Source organism: Squalius cephalus (genome assembly GCF_949319135.1).
Source record: "Squalius cephalus genome assembly, chromosome: 19".
NCBI lineage: Eukaryota > Metazoa > Chordata > Actinopteri > Cypriniformes > Leuciscidae > Squalius > Squalius cephalus.
Genome location: NC_137140.1, coordinates 24718679 through 24744614, shown reverse-complemented (window position 1 = coordinate 24744614; position 25936 = coordinate 24718679). Strand labels below are relative to the sequence as shown.

Here is a 25936-nt window from a genome sequence, read left to right as displayed (position 1 = left end):
AAATTAGGTGTCATTCGAAAGCGTATAAGCTAAAAATTCATCCTGTGAAAACCATTTTGAAATTGGATGCTGCGTTACCATGGAAACAGAACTTTAAATTCTTTTAGCGGGCTCCTCCCCCAGTGGGCGGTGTTAGGTTTCATATTACACAATTTATTTTAATTACTTTATAATCAAAACCTTTTCTAATCTGGACTAAACACACATCGTCGGAAAGGTCTGTTTGTCAAGGTTCCATATTTGGTGACTATTTTGTGATAGAAGTGATATTTGGATATAAATTTACAGGGGCGAGGGAAGTGGGAGTGCTGGATTGTAAATCTTTGTTCATTTACATTTATTCATTTTTAGCATTTAGTAAATTATTTGTAATAAACACTTTTAAGTGCGCTATTTAAAAAAAGTGTTATTTATATGTTGAATTATGTTTTTTACGTGCAGATTGTGTTTTGTAAGGTAGGCAGGTTTTCTGTGTTTTTTTATTTTTATTTTCTGTCGCTGTGCAGGCTCTTTTATTGTATATGACAGTGTAAACAACTCAATAACCCTTTTATTTAAAGGCTTAATTTATGTCCCGTATACCCAACCTACCATTGCATCACGATTGCAAGCAGTATCAATAGTCAAAAAAGTCATGTGTAGTCAAATGTCCCAGTGTGTATGCTGTTTAAATGAGTGTTCTCACCGATACGCTTGTTGCACTTCGTGGAGTTTTTACGTGTTTTATAGACTTGATATTGTTTCTAAATGTGGTACTGCTAACAGCTAATAACCAACCTAGACTAACTGGAAATACGAAATGTAGGTTGCCTCAACCTAAATTTCAGCAAAACTCCAGAAACATACCTTTACATACAATTCATTGCAGTTTCCAGCTGAAATTAACCCTAGAGGCAGTAAATCGGCAAAAACTTTTGTTCCATTATATACAAATGATGATTACAAGGACAGATTATCATTTAAAGGTGCAGTGTGTGATTTTTAGTGTGTGCAGCATCTAGTGGTGAGGTTACGAATTGCAACCAACAGAAGTAACGGTGGCCAGCAGGAAAAGATGTTGTCGTCTGAGACAGCAGAGTGTAGCCAGTTAAGCAATGAGGTTTCTTTACAAAGATAAATTAAGAAATTATGTTTACTTAATTATTAATTAAAACAATATATTATTGTGAATATCATTGTTTCAGTGTTTTATTAGCTGACTTTAGCTAGCTTCTTTGTGCGAAGAACAACATAGTGACGAAACATGCTCTGTAGTAGTTTGTCCGTTTAGGGCTACTGTAGCACAAAATGGCTATTTATGTAAGGGGACCCGCAGTGTATGTAGATAGAAATGGCTCGTTCTAAGGTAATAAAAACATAACAGTTCATTATGTAAGCTCTTTATACACCACTGTATATCATTTCTGTCAACAGATCCTCCTAAATATTACACAATGCACCTTTAATAAAGAATTATTTTTGCACAATTTCTTGCACAATAGTATGTTATGAATTCAAAATGCTTTTTTGCCATAGTGCATGGTTTGTAAATTATTTTGATGTCTGCATCACATAACCAAATGTATGTTTTTTGGATGTAATAAACCTTCTTGGTAGCTCACCAGGTACAGCATTGCACTTGTGATGCGGAACGATCGGGTATGAGTCCCATGAAACATAAGTCATGATAAAAGAGCTCAAAGACTTGCAATATAAGCTAAAATGGCATGGTTGCCTCAATAAATGTTTTAATCTCACGTTTGGTTAGGTGTAGGGTAGAGTTTAGTGTAGGTAGTACGTTATTTTACGCAATAAAGCGGTAACCTTTCAGGGGAACACAGGTACTGTATGTATTTCCAGTGAGCCTGGGTTGCCAATAAGTCTGCTAGTTTATTAGTGACAATTTCATTCCCCCGATAGCATCTCTGTCAACAATGTGCACTGCCAGAGGGGCAGTAAGAAAGACTGAGGAAACGCTGTGGAAAAGTGGACTGTTATTTTTAGGACCACCTAGGGGAATTATAGCAGTCCGGCACCGAGAGCAAATAAGTGGGTAACCTGGTTTTCCTTGAGAGAGAAAGACAATGATAATATTTCCAGAGCAATGTCTAGCAAACACGAGTTGCCACTGTCGTCCTGCGTTTCTCTTACTCGTACTTTCACCTCATTTCCCTTCTGCCGCTTTTCTCTCCCCTCTTATCTTGTTACTTCCTCCCTAGATTCATTTTTCACCCTAATGTGCGTCTCATAAACCCACCCTCCCCCTCTCCCCCCCCCCCCACCTGCTCTTCTCGCTCCTTCTCGTTTATAGATACATAGGTATATTACGTTACGCCTCCATGGTAAGGCCTTGTGCTTTGTGTGGGCTACTGAAGCCATCACTTCACAGAATATTATCACTTTCATACAGCAACCCATTAGTCAGGCGTTCTTTACTGATAATTGGAAAATCAAAAGCTTGGGTTTGCATGTACGACATCACAACCACAACATGGCATTATTGAGGGCAATAATGCTAAGCAACTCAGTAACACGTAGCAACTGCTTCCAGGGAGACTGTTGAACCTTAAAAGCATTGGGTAGAAACGTGTCTGAATACGTTGTAAAGGTCATGCAAGCAACAACACAATCCATACCTCCTGCAATGCAGTACAAAAGCACACATAAAGGCCTGGGATGGGTCAAGATGGCAGACTAGTTAAAATTAATCTCTTTTAAAACGCAAAGAATTTTAAAGTTAAAGCAAACATGATAACTATTCCATTAATAATTTCATAATACCATAACTAATTTGAAATAATATTATATTTAAAAGAGACGATTTAAATGGGATGAATTTAGAGATGTAACTTCTCAGAGAATGCTTTTGAATGCTATGCATTAGCATGCTAACAATCGGTTGGACTGTTAGCATGATAAAACTCTCTCAGAAGTTGTGCTTCTAGATTTATATCTTTTAAAGCATCAAAACCACCGTTTTGTGACATCCACCATTTTTGTGGGACTTTCTGCAGTAGAAGGTCTGTATTTAAAGTATACATTATTTCTAACCTTTGGTTTATGCACACATACTGTACACTACCATACAAAAGTTTGGAATTAGTATGCTTTTTTAAGCAATTAAAACTTTTATTCAGCATGGAATAAAACATGACATTTAAAAAAAAAACTATTTAAAAAAAATGCTGTTCTTTTGAACTTTTTAGTCATCAAGGAATTGGGGGGAAAATCATGGTTTCAACAAAATATTCAGCAGCACAACTGTTTTCAACATTGATGATGATAATAATAATAATAATAATAATAATATGACTTAATATATTAGAATGATTTCTGAAAGATCATGTGACACAGAAATTCAGCTTTGCATCACAGAAACCAATTACATTTTAAAATATATTAAAACAGAAAACCGTTATTTTAAATTGTAATAACATTTCACAGTATTGCTGTTTTTATAATTTTTTCTAACAAATAAATGCCGCCTTGGTGAGCATAAAAGGCTTTTTTTTTAAACAAACAAACGAAAAGACAGTTTAGACAGTTGTGTTCCATTTTGTCAAGCCGTCTAAACCAGACATTTGAACGTAAACCAGAGAAATTATAAAGGGCTTCCTTAAGACCAAATAGTCAAGAAACCCCAGATTATGAACAGTAGTTTTTATCTGTGGTATGTATGTCATTCATAAATGACAATCCCAAGTCAGATTCAAATGAGGAAGCAAAGAGAAGACATCAGTTCCTGTGGCTTGCTTATGGCCAGCAATTCCCAGAGAGTGACTGCACTGCATAGAGGAGTGTGAAGGTCATCACCTCTGATTCCAGTTATGTAAGATAAACGGAAATGCACTGTGGGGATATAGAGGGAAAATGACAGAGCACAACAAGCAAGGACTATCAGAGAAAGACAAAATGGGTAGGTAGGTAGGTAACAAAATGAGGAGAATGAAATGGAAAGAGAGGGGGAGTTGATATATCCGCAAGAGCGTCAGCGTTTTGAAAGGGAGAATACAAAGGGCACCTCTCTGTCCACCCGACCACATCCAGAGGTCATTCTAAAGTACTGTGAATATCCTTTCACTGTTCCTATGTGATAAATTACTACCTACAATGCAAAGGCATGGTGGGGGAACATTTGGTTGGGCTTCAATCAGATGACCGTAACCTTGCTATTGACCCGCATTCAGAGTGTGTGGACAAAGCATTATCGTGACACGGTGATGAATGCAAACCACAGGAACGGCATAAGGATGAGGGCAGAATGGAGATGTCATCTTTGAAAAATCGCTCCATGCGCTTGACTCTGATATGTTGAAGTACTCACAAATGAGAAAAAACTGCTTCCTGCCAAGCAGCCGGGCTTTTGACAATCCGGCAATCAATCAATTTTGGCAGAAAGGCTTCAAACTGCAGAATAAAACTGCCTAACTCTTGACAAGAAGGATTTTCCTGCAGGCCTGATTGGGCCAGTTGAGATTTTGACTTGGCCAACTAACATTTTCTCTGGCCCAGCTACAAATGGTTATTTGTAGTAACATGTATGAGGGGAAAAAAACGATAATTAAACGTTGTTTCGTTTATCACATCCCCAAGCAATAAAGCAACTCCATGATATCTATAAATTCATAAACATACTTTAACAGGGTTTTTCAAAGGTTTTGTTTATATCGCTGACCCAGACACTCCTCACTCCTGACTCTTAGCCAACCCAGGTATAATTATCCATAATATAAAAGTTACTTTATAGTAACTGAGGAACAATAGCTAACATTAACGGATGAATGGTATATATATTTAGGGCTGTCAAACGATTAATCGCGATTACATAATATATGTGTGTGTATGGAGTATAATTATTTTCTATATATAAATACACACACATGCATATATATTTAAGAAAAATGTGTTATTTATATATAAAATATTTATATATAATATAAATTATAAATAATATAAATATATATACACAGTATATACATGCAAATATTTCTTAAATATATACATGCATGTGTGTGTATTTATATATAGAAAATAATTATACACCGTACACACACATATATTATGTAAACACAAACTTTTATTTTGGATGCGATTAATCGCGATTAATCGTTTGACAGCCCTAATATCAGTATTAAATTTATCGGTATTAGCCAATTTTGGAAATGCAGTTGTGCATACTCATTTACAGTTAAATTAAATTAAATTACTTTTCATTGATTATTTACTTAAAACTAATCTTTAATCACAACTAAATATTGAAAACCACTAAAATCTTCAACAATCCAAATGTGACAACACCTCTCTAATCTGTTAGGGCCAAATGACATCAATTAGCCCTAAAACTATAGTTTTGTTGAATTTTGTATTTTTTTTTCTTGTCACTTACAAGCAGTTTGTTTGTTAGTCTGGCTGTGTGAAAGATTCACACAGTGCTAGACCATCACAGACAAGATAGCAAGAGAAGCCCTGATAACTATAAAAAGCATTTGACTACTTATTGCCAATTCATGCTCTGCACTTAAACTGTGTCTTCAAATAACCAAAGCATGTTTGTGATTCAAACGACAGCCAGAAAACTCTTGAAACCTGAAAAGAAGATCAAAAGGAACATTTTACCATCTGTTCTGTCCTGAGGGACCTCAGGCAACTTTTCTTTTTCTTTTTTTTTTTTTTTAAAGAGAGAGAATGTGAACAAAAGACAGGAAGAAGGAACTGAATTCTCTGACAGCTTTGTGAGATCTGTCAAACGTCTGAAGGATGGCCATGGAGAAAAAGCAACACGTCACCTTGAGCATAACGACTCATTCTATTTTAATCCCGCCGTATTTTGCATCGGCCTGTGTGACCTGCCCAGGCGTTCATGAATATTCCATCCTGATGGAGGGCTCGTTGTGAGTTGCTATGGCCCACAAGCAAAAGTTTGCCAGGCTGCAAGTACCTTACATAAACATAACACTAAATTATGCATGGGAGGTATGAAAGAACTGGAGAAAGTAATGAAATCATACTAGTTTGGCCATGAATCATGATTATCTGTCCACAGGGTGCTGAAGTACTTTGTAAGTGTATTACAAGTGGGCATGCTAAAGTGATGGGGGAAGTTTAATGTATAATTATGAAGAGCAAGATTTTAGACCAATGAGATTTCAATGTGGGTGAGGCTTGCCAGTGTGATTTCGCAGATATAGAAACAGGGACTGACATAATGTTCTTTCGTCAGGGTCAGATGGGAGAAAAAAGCGTACATTTAAATGGTAGCGATTTTGCCACATCATTTCTCCACTGTAAAACATTATATGATCACTGTAAAACAAAGTTATGACAACATATGTTTTTACATTGCTTTAACTCACCAAAATAAGTTAAGCAATTTTCAACTTTATATACTTTAGATTACACTCATTTTTAAAAGTCAGTTTAATGTAATTTAAGTTTAAATGACTAAAACATCCAAGTTGATTGTACTTAAAAACTTAAGGCAGCAACTTTTTTTTTTTACAGTGAAATCAAAACTGACAATTCCCATCTTTTATGGAACATTGCAGTATTTATTATAAATGGTTTATACTGTATGTGCACATCATTATTATTATTATTTTTTTTTAATTCACGTGCCCTCATAAACCTTAATCAAAATAACTTGCCATTCCAGTTGCAATGACATCTCTTCTGTGATGAGGTTTTTATCGGTGAAAAGGCTAGACAACCTGTCAATCACATGAGATCACAGTAATAATCCAATCATTTCCTGATGGGCAAAATCAAGTCCCGGCCCCAAATTATTTCTTGTTCTTGAAGCCATTTCTCTAGGATATACAGTATGTCACAATAGGGAGGAAAAGACTATTGCAACTTCCGTTTCATGCCGAATTTAAGCTGTTTTACTCTCAAAGGAGTACAGCAAAAGACACTCAAGCCTTGACTGCGACTACTTTTAGGCATTTGGATTTTAAAAATATGAAAAATTAATGCAAGTTGAAAATCACAAATTGCTTAGCTTGTATAAAACATGCAGCTCAAATTACCTCTAACTAGCTTTTTGCAGTTATTTAGCTCAATACTAAATTGTGTCATCTGCTTGTATGAGAAAGATGAGGTAAAGGACTAGTAACTTTTTAGAGGAGACACGGGTGGCAAGGCTCGTCTCTTGCCACTTACAAATGACCCTTATCAGAAATACAGCCGATTACTGTTTCTCCTCTAAACTGATCTTTATCTTACACACTTTCCATTGGCTCACAGCTGGCCATTTTCTTATAGGTGAATAAAAAAATAATAATAAAGAAAACGCAAAGTATAAAAGACAGCGTATCTTTTCACAGGTCTGAAAATAGCCATTTCAAAGCAGCATAAATCATAATAACATGTTGCAATAATGAGCAACATGAGAAGTGCTTTGTGACTGGGAATAGCTGAGAGGCTAACATGATTCACCTCCCAACGTCAGACCCTTAAATTAGCTCCTGCAGACAGTCTCCCACCAGAAAAAAAAAAAAAGAAAAAAAATTGATGCTACTAATTAAGTGTACAATAATCAAGTCAAGTCTCCAAAGAGAGGAGAAGAAGAAAAAAAGACAGGGCAGTTGCTGCGAAACAACAAAGTCCACTGTTATTTCTTGCCAATATTTCCTTTCAAGGAATTCCTAAAACATGATGCAGTCAGCCATTCTACTTCGCTTTTCAATACGCAGCGCAACTGAGAAAGCATAATGCCTGTCAGCAGTGGAAATCACGCTTTTCAAAAACAAAGCTTGTTCAGAAGCTTTGTTTTGTGGCATACTCAACACTGTGAGTGCAGGTTTGTTTTGTTAAAATTGCAAATGAGTTTAGCAGACCTATGCAGCGATCAGAGACAACTTATCAAAAATTCCAGCAGAATAACAATGTATCAGACAGCATCTTTTGACTGTGCAGTCATTCCTCGCTAAAACAATACAATACTCAAAAGCTACACTATACATTTTTTTTTTGTTAAATTGGCAGCTGGTTTACAGAACTTATAAGAACAGGTATAATGTTTCAGATATTACAAAATTGAATATGTCATTAAATTATGTAATAATATGCCATGCCAACCAAGCACTAAAATAATACAATAATCATAAGGTAATAAAAGGTGATATTAAAAAACATTTCAACTATATTTTACCATTTTCTTTGTAAATTAAAGGAATAGTTCACTTAAAAATGAAAATTCTGTCATCATTTACTCACCATGAAGTTGTTTCAGACCTGTATGAATTTCTTTCTTCTGCTGAAGACAAAAGAAGATATTTTGAAGAATGTCAGTAACCAAACAGTTGATGGATCCCATTTACTTTCATAGTATTTTTTTACTACTATGGAAGTCAATGGTTATCGTCAACTGTCTGGTTTCTGACATTCTTCAAAATATCTTCCTTTGTGTTCAGCAGAAGAAAGAAATTCATGGTGAGTAAATGATGTAAATGAGTAAGTGAACTATTCCTTTAAGGTAATCTATCCTTTGTATTTTTGTATAATATTTTACAGTACAATTTACTCACCCTCAAGTTGTTCTAAAATAAAGTATGTTGGCAACCAAACAGTTGCCGGCCCCCATTGCCTTCCATAGTATTTGTTTTCATACTATGGAAGTCAATTGGTTACCAAACATTCTTCGAAATACCTTTTGTGTTCAACAGAACAAAGAACTCCTACAGGTTTAGAACAGTTGAGGGTGAGTAAATAATGACATGACTTTTATTTTTTGGGCGAATTACAGTAGCATTTAAGAATGTTTTGTCCAGTCAAATTTTTAAATAAAAAATAATAATTTTACTCCTCTTTCTGTTCTGGATATTTAAAAAAATAAAGCTCTACCAAATTCTGGGCATGTCATTCCTTTTCATCAAAGGTAAATCTTACATGTATAATGCCTTTATAAGCAATCACACTTTTTAAAACGGTTCAGCACCTGGAGCTGTCCAGTGCATCGTTACAAATGACCGTCTGCTAAACCACACAACAGACGACCTGGACATAACTTAAAAATATTTATATATAATGTTTGATCACTTTTACAATAGTCGTTTAAGAATTAAAGACTGTCAGCACTGGACAATTCAATGCTTTGAAACAATTATTTTAAGTGGGATTATAACGATCACTCGCCACGTCAGCTCACTATAATGCGGTTGTGCAGGGACTATTGTTGTTTCATCATTACACAACACAGCGAACCTGCTGATGATGCCAATGATATATTCATTCATCGCTAAAGTTTTTTATTTTCACATATTTTCCGACGTATATCGATTTTAATTGATCATATTAAGATAAACCTTTCCTCCAATAAATGACAAAACTGTGTGTTGGGATGAAATCTTGAACATCATCCTTCATGCGTGAGAGCTCTACAGTAAGGAAAAAGTTATTTATAGTGTTGTACGGGACAAAACACATCATCCACTGTCATTTCTCCCAACAGACTGGTTATTTTCGGTGTAAGATTGAGGCAAATCTTATTGATCGCGTGAAATAAAGCATTAAATATAATTTCCATGGTCGTTTAATCTCAATTCGCCGTGTTCCATAAAGATCCTATCCATTCCAGAACAGTTTTTTTTATTTTTTTTTTATTTTTGTTGCATTTGACGATCTACTTGCAGCAATGCTGATGTCAAACCGCAAACGTCTCCCTTTGTTTCAAAAACTGCCCGTTTTCATAGCCTATTTAGACAAACGAAGAGATGCTATTTGAAAATATGTTAATGCATATTGAACATGCAATGCTTCCCTTGTAGCCTTGCGTTGCATTTACACGGACATTTGTAGAGCACTCTGTAAAACATGGCTGTGCGCTGTTTGCCACTGTAAAGCGCGTAATGATGTAACCCGCACTGCAATACTCCGAGCATACACACCAAAACACATATTACATGAAAAATAAGGAAATAGGCACTCACTGTGATTAGATCCGTCCTTTGCTGACATGTCTTCAGTGAAGGGCCAGGCACCCGAGGAGTGCTGGTTAATTGTATGAGCCTGATGCTCTCCGCTGCTGTTGTTGGTGGTTCAGATGCTCTCAGTGAGGAATCAGAGAGAGTTTGAGCGCCACTGCTGAAGATTCAATAGAAAACATCACCGACAGAGTCAGGCACTACAGCGATATACCTAACCCTCATGTCCTGTTTAGATGGGCTTTACTTCCTGGTTGTTTCGGAGAGACTCCTCCTGTGCGAGTAGAAATAGTCATTATATAGTATATTAACCTGTTATTGTCCCTTCTAAAACGCTTATATTTTCATCTGACCTAATTAGAAGCCACTATAGAGATATTTATGAAGCTGCAACCCCACAAAGTAGAACATTATTTATTTTGGGATCAGTTTGACCCCAAACAAGCACATTGAAAAATAGTATGCTAAAAAAATAAGTCATATCACACAGGTGTGCTGCATAATTGTGATTCATAGTGGCACATATTCAGTTCAACAGCATGAATATGTGGTATATTAATACAGTAGTGCATACAATAAACAAGAAATTAAAGTGCCTCTATTATGCTAGGTCTAATTACATGCATCCAAGGTAAAAAAACAAACAAAAAAAAACATGTTTTCTCAATATATACATTGCACATCACTTAATTTTTCAAAGGCTATGCTCAGACTGCAGGACAATGTGGCCCAAATCTGATTATATGTTTTAATTTTTTTGCTCTTATGTGACAGTGTGAACAGCACAAACGATTCTGATTTGGGCCACTTCCAGATAGGTGGTCCTAAATCCGATACAGGTCTGATGTTTTGCAGCGTGACCTCAGTTTGAACGGTAATATCAAAATTCATGCGACTTTTACATCACTAGAAATCAACATTCATCACAATTCTGCACACGTGGATTTTACACTTTAAAGATTTTACATAGGTTACCCAAAGTTATTACATGTGACTGCTCCAGCAAAACATCATAAATGTTTAAAACTGCTCTCTTTTTCACAATCTCATATTCAATTTGAATATTTCCTGCGCATAAATTCGCTTGGTTCTGCAGCAGATCACACAATAAATAAATGCGTAATCACCTCCGTGTTTACTTCCGCACCACAGTGTGCTGTGCAAAGTATTTTTATTGTTATTTTGAGCATGTGGGGCAGTTCAGGACCATGATTTGTTCACACTGGAATCTGATATTGGCCACATTCAAAACAACAATGCACAGCTACAAAAAAATCAGATCTGAATTGAGCATTAAGGCTTGCAGTGTGAACGCAGCCAAAGTGTCTGAAAACAGTTCGTTCGAAGATTCAGTCTTCTTTCCGCGAGCCTACACTCTGCTCTGATTGGTCAGACGGCCAAGTCTATTATGATTGGTCTACCCCTTACAGCGCGACAAAACACCTCTTACCATATCTGAATTTCAGCTCTGGAGACTTCCTCGGTGCTTGATACACAATGATGAGAACGATGGCATCAGTTTTTCCCTATCAACTCCAGCGCAAGTCCTTATTATTTTGAAGTGCATGCAAATTGGATTCACAGCACTGAAAACAGAGTCTTTTCAACATGTCAACATCACTTCCAGGCCTCAGCTACAGAGTTTGAGGGCGGGTCAAAGTAGACATCGTTCACAGGCAGCCAATGAAGATCATAAGCTGGTATTATGCAAATTTATTACAATGTTACATAGGTATGTAACAGGAAGTGTGACTGGGATTGCTTATGACTCTTTCAGCAGTTCAGAATCTAGTATTTTTTGTAGGAGACAACTTTATTTGTCATGCACTTTGATATTTGAAACTTTGCAGACCTTTTACATTCACAAACAGCTATATTACACACGACATGAAAGGTAATATTTGAAAAAGCAATAGGGGCACTTCAATATGCAGTAACCTACATTTTAGACAAAATCTTGGCTATATATTGGTTTACCACATGTTTGATTTAAATACATTTCTATCTTTTCAAATCTGACAGCTCCTCAGCAAAGTATCTGGTATCATTATAGATTCTCTGTATAATAGATTCTCTCTATTCTCTATATAGATTCTCTATAAGTATCATTATAGATTCTCACTGGATACAGTATGTCATCTTGGTATTGCCTTCTGTGTATTCTCGCATTCGACTCATTTGACATATTTATAGTAAGGGATTATATTTAGACTCAGAGAATTTGTAGCATTTATTCGTGTTGTATGGCAGGGGTCTGTGAGAGTACATGCCACTGTATATTGCAACTTAACTTTAAAGTTAAAATCTTTAGAATTAGTTATCATAAAAGTTCTTTAGATATTAAATATGCTTTTGAATATCAAATCTGCAAAGTAATTTAAAAGGATTTATTGTGGAATCTGTTACTTGTTGTGAAAATAGCTCCTAAGGAATGGCCTGAGAGCGAGTTTGACATTTTGCTCTAGGCTGTTCCATTCATAGACGTAACAGCACATCAATGACCCGTGTCTGACCATAAAGGAAATTTCCACTGGGCATGTTTTCTTCTCCCCAGGTCCCCAGGTCTTAATGGCTGTACAATCACTACTACATACTGCATAGATAGATGCTTTGGAGTTTAGATAACACAGTTTAAGGCAGATAAATTTACTGCAACTGATATTTTATTATTTAGCCAATAACAGTACACCATAATGTACTCCATCATGCGTTTTAAAACTATAGAGCCAAATAGCATGCTTTAGTGCCAAATAAAGTGTTTTAACAGCTATGGTTTTACTATAACATTTAACCGATTGTTTTCTCTCTCTCTCTCTCTCTCTCTCTCTCTCTCTCTCTCTCTCTCTCTCTCTCTCTCTCTCTCTCTCCCTCCAAACAGAAACACCACAAATGTAATGAACAGGGCTGGGCAACTCTGGCCCTCAAGATCCACTTTCCTGCAGCGTTTATCTCCAACCCTAAGAAAACATATCTGCCTGCAGCTTTCTAGTAAAGGAAAGTAAATCTCAAGGGCCAGAGTTGTCCACCCTTGCTCTAAAATAACAGGTTTACTCCCCATTTACTGTGGTGGAAGGTTAAAAAAAATATTCCAAAAATGACCACAAGGTGACGCCTTGGATAACTTGCTAAGCGTGGAGCTGTATAGCTGAACATATGGGAAACGTTATTTGTCATGATTTAATCATGGAAAGAGCCACTACACTGTAAAAATAATTGATTCATCTAGGTCTCCATTGTGATAAATCATCTGATGAGAGTCACTGCATAACCCATAATTGTGAATGCACATGGAAATCTGCAGACTAATCTCTGTTTGTTCATTTTTAAAGATGCATTTAAAGATAGGCATTTGTTATGTACATCTAAGCTCTAATTAAAAATGGGGTGAACCTATGATTTACTCAGCTGACTGCTGGCTGGAAGGAGAGCGTGAAATATGCATGACTTGTCTCTTATCGAGACTGTCCTGGTTATGCAAGAATGGATTTGGCACTTAGTCTTCCATAAAACATAATGTCCTCAAACACGCATTCACCATTCAAAACAGAAAACTTTGGATATGAGCAATATATTAAGTATAATATTGATTTGTCCCTGCATGTCCTAAAAAAAAATCAGTGGGGTAAACTAAAGTTCAAAAGAAGTTTTAGCCTAAAATATATTTTCATAATGTTTTCATACATTTATCATAATTCTTACCTTGATTCAACTTGAGTAGGCCTAATTAAATTTAAATGACTTGAATAAAGTGTAATTAATTTAATACCACGGGGTTGTAGCCTAACTTTTGCACTTGATTTTATAAATTAGTAGCCTAATTAAACTAAAGTTCTCAAAGGAATGTTTTACAGTGTGCTAAAATTAATAAGGTAGCCTACATTATTGTTAACGCAATATACCTAAGATACTGATAAGCATATTCATTTAGCTTTAATGGTTTTCATTATGATCATTACAGTTTATGATGTAAAGAACAGATGTGCTTTTTTAGGACGCAAACAACACAGTGGTCGAGGACTATACACGTGTTTATGTCCCTCACTGAATCCTTATTTAAGCCTCCACATGCTATTGGACGGATCTGGAGTAGTAATAGGAAACTCGGACTCTGATTGGCTGTTGAGTGTTCTTGGAAGAACAACTGCCTCTTAGACGATATACGATCATATACAGGGCATCACATGCATTATAAACATCATAGCTATTGATAAAGCTGGACCTCAGCAGCTGCTATATCTGGTGTATCTCAGTTTCAAACCAATCATCGAAATGAAGTTCGTCAGGTTTATAATGAAGAATGCTGCTTTGGCTAATGTGCCTCATCACATCGAACACTTCTCCAAATTTTCACCTTCTCCACTTTCCATGAAACAGTTTCTCGATTTTGGTGAGTGCTTTTTCTGCTGTGTTATTTGCTCGTATATGAAATCATTTGTATCCCTAAATTGATAAGGAATAGCTTTATAGCCTGAGTAGCCTATATAGGCGCTGTCTATTGCCAATAGAAGTGCTCGTGTGTAACGTTAGTCAGTTGCAGAAAAGGCAGTTTTGTCATGGCATATTATTATTATAATGCACTACATTCATGATTACGTGCATGACTATGTAGTTGCTCGTGCAATTTTACATCTACCTGACGCAGAAATTATTTGATACTGCTCTACCAGCTGTAGCTATGAGATTCGGGAACAAATTGTTCTTTTGATTCGGATCTGTTCAGTGAATCCGCTGACTCGGCTCACAGAATCAGTCTGAATTTGTTTACGAAAATAACTGAACGATACATTTACAAATCTGACTGAATCAACAACTCTCTACTTTGAAATTGAACTGAGGGGATAGTAAAAGTATTTAGAGTGAAGCAAGGACTGATGGGCTGAAAGCCAAATTACCTTAAGAATAGCAAAAATGCTAAATAAAACGTAGCCTACGTTACTTGAATTGCTTTTCGACTTAGTCATAGATTTTTTATTATCTGTATTTATTTATCCGTTTTTAATAAGTAACATTTTATTAAAACAATAAAAAAAATCAGGTAGGAGATGTAAATAAATGTTAGTAATGTTTACATTTAGGAGATGATTGGCTGAAACAAACTGAACTGGACCTCAAGAAATTAAATTAAACATCCCTTTTGATACAATATAATCGACGAAAAAATGCAATAAACTGCTATATTTTCCAACATAATGTTTTATTTGAACGTTTTAAAGCACCTCAGAGAAAACGCGATGAAGTAGTGGCCCAATCTATTTTCTGAACCGGTTCTTTGAAACGAGTCATTCGAAAGATCCGATTCGCGGTTCTCTCAATACTGTTGTTCATACTGACTGGTTGTTGCATCATTTAACTGCTGTTGGCTTTGCCTTGCACCACTGCCATGTTTACGCATATGCATTAGACTGTGTATTTGCCTAATGAGTAACGTGCATACATTTAAGTCCCGAACCATACCATACTGTATTTATTACACTTGTGTAGTGTGTGCGTGTCCAGTGTGCCAAACATATTTTTTTACATGTATTTGTCCAGGTTCCACCAACGCATGTGAGAAAACGTCTTTTGCTTTCCTGAGACAAGAGCTGCCCGTACGTCTGTCAAACATCATGAAGGAAATCAACTTACTCCCCAAAAGATTACTTACCACACCTTCTGTACAAATGGTTCACAGCTGGTGAGTTATACAACATTTTACTGTATACACGGATCTACCAAGATTAGTATTGTTGTAGAAACGACGGATTGTTTATAAGGCGATTAGATTACCAGAGGCGTTACTTATTTTTAGTATGATCCGAAAACACCGCGGTCTACTTGAGACTAGGCCAAATTCAAAGTTGTGTGACGTAGTAGTAGAGCGCGTGAACTTTGTCCCACATACTACGTCAGGGTGTGGGAGCTATACTTCTTCAAGAAGGGACTCGTCTGCTGTGAACTTTGTCCCACTTTCACTACCTCGCGCTTTAACGCGTCATACTTACCCTTGTTTTTCCTTTTAGGAAGAGTGGAAACTTAGGAATAGCAAAAACAAAACAGTCTGCCATTAATATGCATGGTAATGCAACTGTTTAACGGTTGTTTTTTCCACAGATATTAGGGCAATGTTTTTATGAATTTCATCCGTTTAGTGCAATACATTTATCGCATATTTTAACTGAAATCTAAGATTTGCAGTTTGTATTAATTATAATTTCCTTAAATTAACTAAATATAGGCCTACATGATGTCACAAAGATCTGTAAAGAAGTTAGCAGAAGAGTCTCTGGACAAGCTTGTTTCACAACGGTTATTTTATTGCATTTATTGACATAAGTTCAAATCATATTGCTTTTTGTGTTCTAAGGTATACTCAGAGTTTGATGGATATCTTGGAATTCCTGGAGAAAAGTCCAGATGACCACAGTGTGTTAGAACAGTAAGTAGAAATGAATTCTGTAAATTTCATGAAAACATCTTATGTTTGGCCTCAAAATAAAAAGAAATTATATTTAGAATCATGTTTTACAACCATCAAGATTTTTGCATAGTTTGCTGTTATTTTCATGGCAATTAAGCACATTTTCCTACAGAAATTCTCATGAGGATAATGCATCAGGGTGTTTTATGTTAAAGGGTTAGTTCACCCAAAAATGAAAATTCTGTCAGTAATTACTCACCCTCATGTTGTTCCAACCATGTAAGTCTTTCGTTCATCTTCGGAACACAAATTAAGATATTTTTGATGAAATCTGACGGCTGCATCACTCCTCCATAGGCTTTCAGAGGGACCGAAACTCGTCAGCCCAGAAAAGTTATTAAAAACATCGTTAAAATAGTCCAAGTGACTACAGTGGCTCTACATTACGTTTATCATGCGACGACAATACGTTTTGTGTGGAAAAACAACAAAAATAACGACTTTATCCAACTATTAGTGTTCTTCAATGTGGGCCTCTGACGAGAGTTCACGGGAGCGCCACGACGCATGCGCGAGAACTGAGATTACGGCGTTCTTCTTCTTCTTCTTCTTCGTTCTACAGCGTGCGTCTTCCTCTGCTTATAAACAGACCGTTTTGCGCTTCCGGCAATGTCGGGACGTCAACTTGTACATAGATATCATATTATTATATGATATCTATGATCTTGTACAGTAAATGGCGGTAATACTCCTAAGGACTGAGCAGCCAGTAACAATAGAAGAAGAACGCCGTAATCTCAGTTCTCGCGCATGCGTCGTGGCGCTCCCGTGAACTCTCGTCAGAGGCCCACATTGAAGAACACTAATAGTTGTATAAAGTCGTTATTTTTGTTGTTTTTCCGCACAAAAAGTATTGTCGTCGCATGATAAACGTAATGTAGAGCCACTGTAGTCACTTGGACTATTTTAACAATGTTTTTAATAACTTTTCTGGGCTGATGAGTTTCGGTCCCTCTGAAAGCCTATGGAGGAGTGATGCAGTCGTCAGATTTCATCAAAAATATCTTAATTTGTGTTCCGAAGATGAACGAAAGACTTGCATGGTTGGAACAACATGAGGGTGAGTAATTACTGACAGAATTTTCATTTTTGGGTGAACTAACCCTTTAAGTTAAAAAAAAAATGCATTATATTGAGAATTGAAAGGATTGGCTAATTATTGTCATGAAAATTATTTTGGTCATAAATATAGGCTTTGTTGTCAAACTAAATATGTACACTTCGTATTTCTTTCCTTGTTCATTGCACATTTTGACACTCTTGACTCTGCACACAGGTTTGTGGATGCTCTGGTCAACATCCGAAACAGGCACAATGATGTTGTGCCCACTATGGCCCAAGGTGTGATTGAATATAAAGAAGTATTTGGTCAAGATCCAGTCACTAATCAGAATATTGAGTATTTCCTGGATCGTCTCTACTTGAGCCGGATATCCATCAGAATGCTCATAAACCAGCACAGTAAGCACAATATTAAGGCCAAATAATACCTCTGAGCATCAGTGCTTCTTAAATTGCTTGTATTTATGTTATTTTCTCTGATTTTTCAGCTCTTGTATTTGATGGAGCCACAAATCCAGTTCACCCCAATACCATTGGCAGTATAGACCCTCATTGTCAGGTGGCAGACGTTGTTAAAGGTATAGTGTGAGAAAGTGGGTGATTGTATAAAAAAAATTTCATCAATTACTCACCCTTATTCCAAACCTGTAAGACTAGTTAATCTTCGAAAGACAAATGAAGATATTTTAGATTAAATTCTGAATTTCTGTCCCTCCATTGACAGCCTATGCAACTACCACACCATAATATATGTGAATAAAAGTCTAAATTCAATCTGTTCGTCATATAAAGCGACCTTGTTCTCTTCAGAAAATTTGGACTAAACCGCTCAATTCATATTGATTAGTTTCACAATCTCTTTATGAATTTTTTGAAGCGTCAAAGTGGTATTTGCTTTGCTGCCAATGGAGGGACAGAAAGCTCTCAGATTTCATTAAAAAGATCTTCATTTGTGTTCTGAAGATGAGGGTGGGTAATTGTTGACAGAAGTTTAATTTTTGAGTTAACAAACCATTTAAAATCAGTGACCCATTTGTTTAGTCAATACACGCACACTTATATGTTTCTAAAATATATTATGTCAACACATTTTTCATGTAGATGCATATGAAAGTGCCAAGATGCTGTGTTATCAGTACTACCTCTGCTCACCTGACCTGGTACTTCAAGAACTCAACAGTAAGATCAGCTAAATATCATAATGTTCATGTTAAATACCATGTAAAATCACTATATATATATATATATATATATATATATATATATATATATATATATATATATATATATATATATATATATATATATATATATATATTTAAATCTATATATGTATTTAATATCTAAATGTATTCCATCTATTGGTTCTACAGTATTTGTTTAATGCATAATAGCTTAGAGCTAAGTTATAATAGATGTTTTAGCAGCTATAGACAATATTAACACTGTGACTGTTCTTCCTTTTACAGCTAACAATAGGAACCAGCCTATCAGCATTGTGTATGTGCCTTCCCATCTGTACCATATGCTATTTGAACTGTTCAAGGTGAGCTGTAGCCCATCTCATATTCTGCTCTGAAACAATGCTGTTTACGTAAGATCTGAATGTTGTCATGACGATATGGTATCTTCCTCAGAATGCAATGAGGGCGACCATTGAGAACCATAAAGAAGGCAGTAATCTGCCACCCATTCAAGTTATGGTGGCCATAGGAGGAGAGGACCTCACTATCAAGGTGATTTTATGCACTTTTATGCACTGTCAATTATGCACATTTTCCAATAAATTCTCTTTCATGAGTTAAACTAAAAATTTGTCAGTTCATTGACATCTTATTGATTGTAGTCTGATGTAACTAGAGCCATCAATCATTTTCCTATCAGTGAAACACCTGCTGTTGCATAACACAGTACACGAGAGCTGACTGACCTTGTTGTTTAGTTACCTTGACAATGCTGATTTGAGTTGTTCACTTGCTAAACAGTTGCGTTCAGGGGTCAAAGTCACGGCCAGTGCCCGTCTGTTGGTCTTGCATCTCACCCCTCTCACTGTTTGCCCAGTTTTTTCTCTCTGTGCCCTAATTTTTATCTGTGCTCTAGTTTTTATCCTAACAATGTCTTCTTTGTCTTTGTAGATGAGTGACCGAGGTGGTGGAGTTCCTTTCAGAAAGATGGAGAACCTCTTCAGTTACATGTACTCCACAGCACCAACACCCCAGATGGATGAGAAACAAATGGCTCCCCTGGTGAGACTTCACAGAATTTTCATTTTTAGCTAATGCTTATTTCATTTCAAGTAACAAGAATATGTTTACTGAAATAAAATAAACATTAGCTGAAATAAAACATTTCATTTAATTTAACTTCAGCTTTCCAAGGCAACATTTCTCATTTTCTTTCAGTTTAGAAATAACTGAAACTAATACTAAAATAAAAATGTATAAAAATTATACAGACATATTAATAAAAAAAAATGACAAAAAAAACAACACAACAAAATAACCAAAACATTAACTAAAATGAAAGCGGAAAATATAAAAATGAAAACATAATGCAAAATATAACTAAAACTAAAAAGTATCAAAGAAAAAATAACATTGATTCTTTATAATATTATCCACCTTTTGTCCACAGGCTGGGTTTGGTTATGGGTTGCCCATTTCTCGACTCTATGCCAAGTACTTCCAGGGTGACCTCCAGCTCTACTCTATGGAGGGTCATGGTACTGATGCAGTCATTCACCTGAAGGTACATTTAAAACCTACTTAAAGGAATAGTTCACCTAAAATTGAAAATTCGGTCCATTCTTCAGTTTTAACGACAGTTTAAAGAATGTTTCAACTGATTTTGTCCATGCAATTAAAAATCAATGGGGTCCAATGTTGACAGGTTTGGAGCGATACTATTGACAGATTTGGAACTATCCCTTTAAAGCACATGTGTCAAACTCCACACCTGTCCTAAAGAGTTTAGCTCCAAAACACCTGCCTGGAAATGTTTGGGGCTGCGTCCAAAATCAAATACTTCCCTGCTTTTTACTATGTTGAAAACAGCACGCCAAAAGAGTAGGTGAAAAGTACCCGGATAACCTACTACTTCTGCGGAGATTCTGGAGTGTGCATTTGATTGACACTTTACTATCCCATGAGGCCACAGGAGAGGATTTATGAATGAAAGTGCCCAAAGAACTGAGTTTGACACCCCTGCTTTAAAGTCTTTGGAACACGTTTAAAAATGCTAAGAACTTGTTGTAAATGAGAGTACTTAGAATCATTTGTGTTGTGTCTAACAGATTACATCATGTTTTTCCCCTCAGGCTTTATCCACTGACTCAGTAGAAAGGCTCCCTGTGTTTAATAAGACAGCTCGACGGAACTACGAGGTCACGCAGGGGGCAGATGACTGGTGCGTTCCCAGTCGAGAGCCACTGGACCTGGCCAGGTTCAGACTGGCCAAGTGAAAAGAACCATGAAGCCTCCAGGAAGGAAATAGGACAGTTCTCTGGCCTTCTGACATGAGTGAATGGGAAAGGACATGGCGTCCAACATGGCCGAGCCCCAAGTCTCCACTCACTGTGAAGCCGTGTAGTCTCACAGCAATACCGTAGTTGTTGCATGCAATGGTTTTCCTCTGCACCACCACCATGACTATATCATATCATTTTTTTATCTGAGATTCTAGGCTTTGTCACAGTGTTACCTGCAGACCATACTAACTCATATAAAGTGGAACAAAGTACCAAGATAATCCTTTGTTGGAAGACTGTTTAGTGGATGTTCCAGTGTGGAAAAGTGTGCCAGACAGTCAATTTACTTTCTGAAGCCTGCGTTAGCGGACAAGGGCCGTCTAGACTAGTTATTGGAACCAGAAAGTGACAACAGGCTTGTGCCAAGGAACTTAAAAGCACATGAAATCAGAGATTAAGGGCCAAGATTGGGTGATAAAAATCTATATGCAACCTATAATGAGTAATTTATGTAAGAGTGTGCTAGAAGAACATGTTGCACTGCAATAGTAATGCTGAAATCAAGGAACACTTGTAATTAAATGAGTTTGATTGCTGAATTTAGGAGTGTTCATACTCAGAATGGCCTAAAGCTGAGAGAAAGAGATCATAGAGGCCATTATTGTATCTGTATTAGTGTGTGGCCAATATGTCAATGTGATCTCTAGTATTTTCTTCACACTTGAGTTAAAGGCGCTAGAAGGGGGATCAGTTGGAATGTACCAATTATCTCATTGATTTAAACTTGAAACACTTACAACTGAAATGCACCGAGCATTTCAAACACAGTGTTTTGTGCATGTTTGTTCTTAAACATGCTGAAGCATTTTAGATACCTCATCGACTGAAGATAGTTTGTCAACTCTAAGACCTTCGCTCAGCTGTTGCCTTTTTCAGATTTGTGGGCCTTTAGTTCTCTGCGAATATTATACAGCATGAAATCAGAGCTTCTAATTTTAAGACTGCTCTTTTGAGAGCATGCCTACTGTATTAAATCAGCCATCTGCTTTGAACTTGCACCATATAACCTTACATGTAAGGACCATATTTTGTGTATTTATGTTTTTGTCGTGTTATTCCAGAAAATCGAAACTTTATTTTTGTAAAATGTTTTCCATCTAAATCAAATGATGAGTATAGAATTGAAATAAACAATTTTTGTCACTTATGTCATTTATGGGAGTCATTTATGAGTCAACAAGTACTCTGAACTCTGTTGATGGTTTTATTAGTGCAAGGATGGATTATAGAGAGGACAAAGATGATTGACAAGTGTGGATTGAGATACTACACATTGATCCTTTGCCCAGTAAGGCAGAGGTTAAATTTCATAGTAAACAACATACCAGAGGTTACATGGAAAGTGAGTTGGCATGAATGGAAAGGCATGAATGGAACAACAAGTATGGACGAAACAACGAACTTAGCAAATCAGATGTGCAGTGATAGAACAAAATTAGTTCCTGCTAAATGTGAAAATAACGTCAGGATCATTTTGTGTCCGTAGAGACTGTGTTCTGGATGGATTAACTGCTTGATAAACAAGTGCTCCTCTTACAATACATCACATGCCATAAAGCACATGCTATGAGGTAGCCTACTCCATATAAGGTTAGATGGATAGCTTGTTTACATGCAGGAGCCTCTGGAATGTTTTAGGCCTTGGTAAACAATAAATCTATAACCTTTCTAATTACTTAAAATTTTTGAGCAATCATAGATTGTATGTTATTCTGCACATATTCAGTATGTTTGAATGGTGTTTTTTTGTTGTTGTTGTTGTTGTCATGTCTCACATCTCCACACTCTCAGATAAAGTAGTAGGCTAACTTACAGGAAATGGGATCCAACAGCTTGTCACTAGCCGCGTTTCCATTATCCTTCAAATTGCGCAAACTGAAATTGCGAATTGGAAATACGCTCAATGGAAGCACGTCAATTTTGCAAAAACTCCCATTTATCGCAAAAAAGTTTTCACGCTCGCATGAGGTGGTTTTTCAGGCAATTCGAAAAAGGAATATTATGCAAAACTTCAATGGAAACAGATTTTGCGCATTTACAGGTCACCTGACTTCGAAGGCGCGGAGTGTTTGGACAGAATACGAGACAGAGTTATTTATAAAATTTATAAAAGACAAAAGAATTACAGAAATACTGGATTCTAAACCTCATAGAGGTGCCACAATCAAGACCTCGGAGCAGAAAAGAGTGAGAAACACCCAGAAACACATTATGTGCTGTAAGTAAGGTCTTTCCTGGCCATTAATGCTTGGATAACAAGCCTACGTTTCCTTCCATTAATAATAATAATGTCTAGTTCGGTACGTGGCTGTGATATATATATATATATATATATATATATATATATATATATATATAGGCCTATATAAACCTAACAACGTCCGTTGCCATAATTTTTGGAATGACTTATCGCGAGAGGAAAAAATGACGCTGTAGTCGCATAACATCGGTTAATGGAAGCGCCGTCATTTCGCAATAGTTTTTTATCGATATTTTAAAAAAATCGCAGAAGTTTTGCGCTAATCTGTAATGGAAACGGGCCTAGTGAGACATATTATAGAAAGGACAAAGATGATTGACAAGTCTTGTCAATCATCTTTGTCCTTTCTATAATCTGTCTCACTAGGCCCGAAGTGTGGATTGAGATACTACACATTGATCCTTTGCCCAGTAAGGCAGAGGTTACATTTCATAGTAAACAACATACCAGAGGTTACATGGAAAGTGAGAGGACATGGACCTTAATATGAACCCTTAAGTAGGGAAACAAATTTCCGGGTTTCCATAACATACAATCATAGAGTACAATCATAATACAATGATTGTACTCTATACAATGAATACAATCTTAAGTATGGAAACCAATTTCCGGGTTTCCAAGGGTTCATAATATGAACCCTTAAGTATGGAAACCAATTTCCGCCACTTAAAAAAACATGCTTTGGTAAAATCTCTATATAATACACTAAAACTTGAATACAATAAACAGAACGTTATCTTCTGTTGGTCTGTAACGATCTGTGTGTTTAGTGTCGTTTTCATGGACTTTTAGTTTGCATTCATCAGATACCTTTTTCCTATGTTTTTTTTGTTGTTGTTCCTCTAGTTTCCCGCCAGTCTTTATTTGTCATGGACACTCATTAATTATCACACCTGTTTGTCATTGTCTCATCATCACTGTGTATTTAAGTTCCTCTGCAGTGTCTGGTATTGTTTGTATCTTTGTTACATATGTTTATTGCAATTGCATTATCTGAGTTTGTTTTTATAAATGAATACTTTGTTTTGGAACCTTTTTTTAAATATTTTTCTCTTCATCATATGGACGTATATGTGACATGGTGTTGACGCTAATATAGTTATCGTTATTATTATTCTTTGTGTGAACGGGCATTTACATGCCCTCATGTCATTGTAAACCTGTATGACTTTCTTTCTTCAATAAAACACAAAAGAAGATATTTTGAAAAATGTCTCAATGTTTTGTCCATACAATGAAAGTCAGATGTTGTTTTGGACCCCACTGACTTTAATTGTATGGACAAAAACATTTGAAACATTCCATTTGAGGGAAAGTTATTCTGGTTTGGAATACAAAATCTTTTAACAAATTTGTAATAATATTAGAAACAATTGTGATTTTCCTAGGCTGGACATCACTTCCGGCCACTACTGTATTTATAGCCACTCAGATGCAGATAACTGCATGATTATCTAAGTATTAAAAAAAGAGACAGTAACAGATGACTTCCCTCATAGAGTGCCCTGTTACGCAGCTGTTAAAGACTGAACCCTCATGTGCTAGAATCTACAGAGACGTGCGGTGCGAGTATAGCAATGAGCAGTTCCAGGAACTATGATAGGAAAAGTACAGCCCTCAGAGAAGGCCATAAATGATGGCGTGTACATGTTGCTCTGCGGGTGAGTGGAGATGTATAGGGATTGGGGGGGGGGTAATGTATGCAAACATATCACAGAGTAACAGTAATGGGATCGTCCAGGTGGCTGTTCTCTTTCTAGCATGCCTGTCATTCCCCAGGGCGGTTTACTGATGTCTCCTGCTTATGTAAAGGGCCTGTGCTTCACATCAAAACATGAACATTGTTTTCCTGGGTGGACTATTGTACTGACTGGACTGGTCTTATCTAATCACACAGTCGACGGCTCATTGCTCTGTTGACAGTGAGAGCTGAGGTTGCTGCCAAGTATTTTAATATATTACCAAATGGTTAAGGAATGAGAACAAAACACAATGTTTTGCTGACCCTATTCTAATATTATGCCCAGATGAGATAAGATTGGATTCAATTTATTTAGAAGGACTGTCACTTAATTAGATACCAGTGAAACACATTACTCCCATTTTACTCATTAAACCGGTTAGATTTTGTTGTAACAATGACAGTTAAGTTTGGGATGTTTGTTTTATACAATCTTGCCAAAGCATCAGTACACAAGAAAATAAGTACACACACACACACACACACACACACACACACACACACACACACACACACACACACACACACACACACACACACACACACACACACACACACACACACACACACACACACACACACACACACACACACACACACAGAGAGAGAGAGTCTGGTTTACTATCTTTGTGGGGACTCTCCTTAGACTTAATGGTTTTTATACTGTACAAACTATATTCTATCTCCTTACACTAACCCTACCCATCACAGAAAACTTTCTGCATTTTCATTTACATTTCCAAAAAAACTCATTCTGTATGATTTATAAGCTTGTTTACCCATGGGGACCTCAATTTAGGTCCCCACTGTGACACGAGTCCCCATGAGTCTGTGTGCATTCAGGTTGAAGTCCCCACCGGGATAGAAAAACATGAACACACACACACACACACACACACACACACACACACACACACACACACACACACACACACACACACACACACACACACACACACACACACACACACACACACACACACACACACAC

General features: G+C 36.5%; 2 protein-coding genes across 3 annotated transcripts in view; one reads left to right on the top strand and one right to left on the bottom strand.

Moving 5' to 3' along the window:
* tbkbp1 (TBK1 binding protein 1) overlaps positions 1 to 10179 on the bottom strand; it is a 42201-nt gene extending 32022 nt beyond the window's left edge. Inside the window, exon 1 of one of the 2 annotated variants that reach the window (XM_079851290.1) lies at positions 9906 to 10179. The gene's annotated coding sequence lies outside the window, so the exon portion shown is untranslated. The remainder of the gene's footprint in view (positions 1 to 9905) is intronic. The other variant, XM_079851291.1, reaches the window with a different exon arrangement.
* A 3803-nt stretch (positions 10180 to 13982) lies between these two features.
* Positions 13983 to 22096, top strand: pdk2a (pyruvate dehydrogenase kinase 2a). The gene is made up of 11 exons (XM_079851289.1): positions 13983 to 14286; positions 15432 to 15573; positions 16243 to 16314; positions 17633 to 17817; positions 17907 to 17996; positions 18520 to 18597; positions 18888 to 18964; positions 19056 to 19154; positions 19554 to 19664; positions 20053 to 20166; positions 20735 to 22096. Exons 1-11 carry the CDS (start codon positions 14169 to 14171, stop codon positions 20876 to 20878), a joined length of 1230 nt encoding a protein of 409 aa, XP_079707415.1. The 5' UTR covers positions 13983 to 14168; the 3' UTR covers positions 20879 to 22096.
* Positions 22097 to 25936: the final 3840 nt, after the last annotated feature.

What these genes read in the sequence shown, in the direction of transcription:
- pdk2a (XM_079851289.1), top strand. Translation starts at nt 14,169, where the DNA reads ATGAAGTTCGTCAGGTTTATAATGAAGAATGCTGCTTTGGCTAATGTG. An exon ending in GGTGGCAGACGTTGTTAAAG is followed by an intron (nt 17,997 to 18,519) that starts GTATAGTGTGAG and finishes TTTTTCATGTAG; the next exon opens with ATGCATATGAAAGTGCCAAG. An exon ending in GGTACTTCAAGAACTCAACA is followed by an intron (nt 18,598 to 18,887) that starts GTAAGATCAGCT and finishes TTCCTTTTACAG; the next exon opens with CTAACAATAGGAACCAGCCT.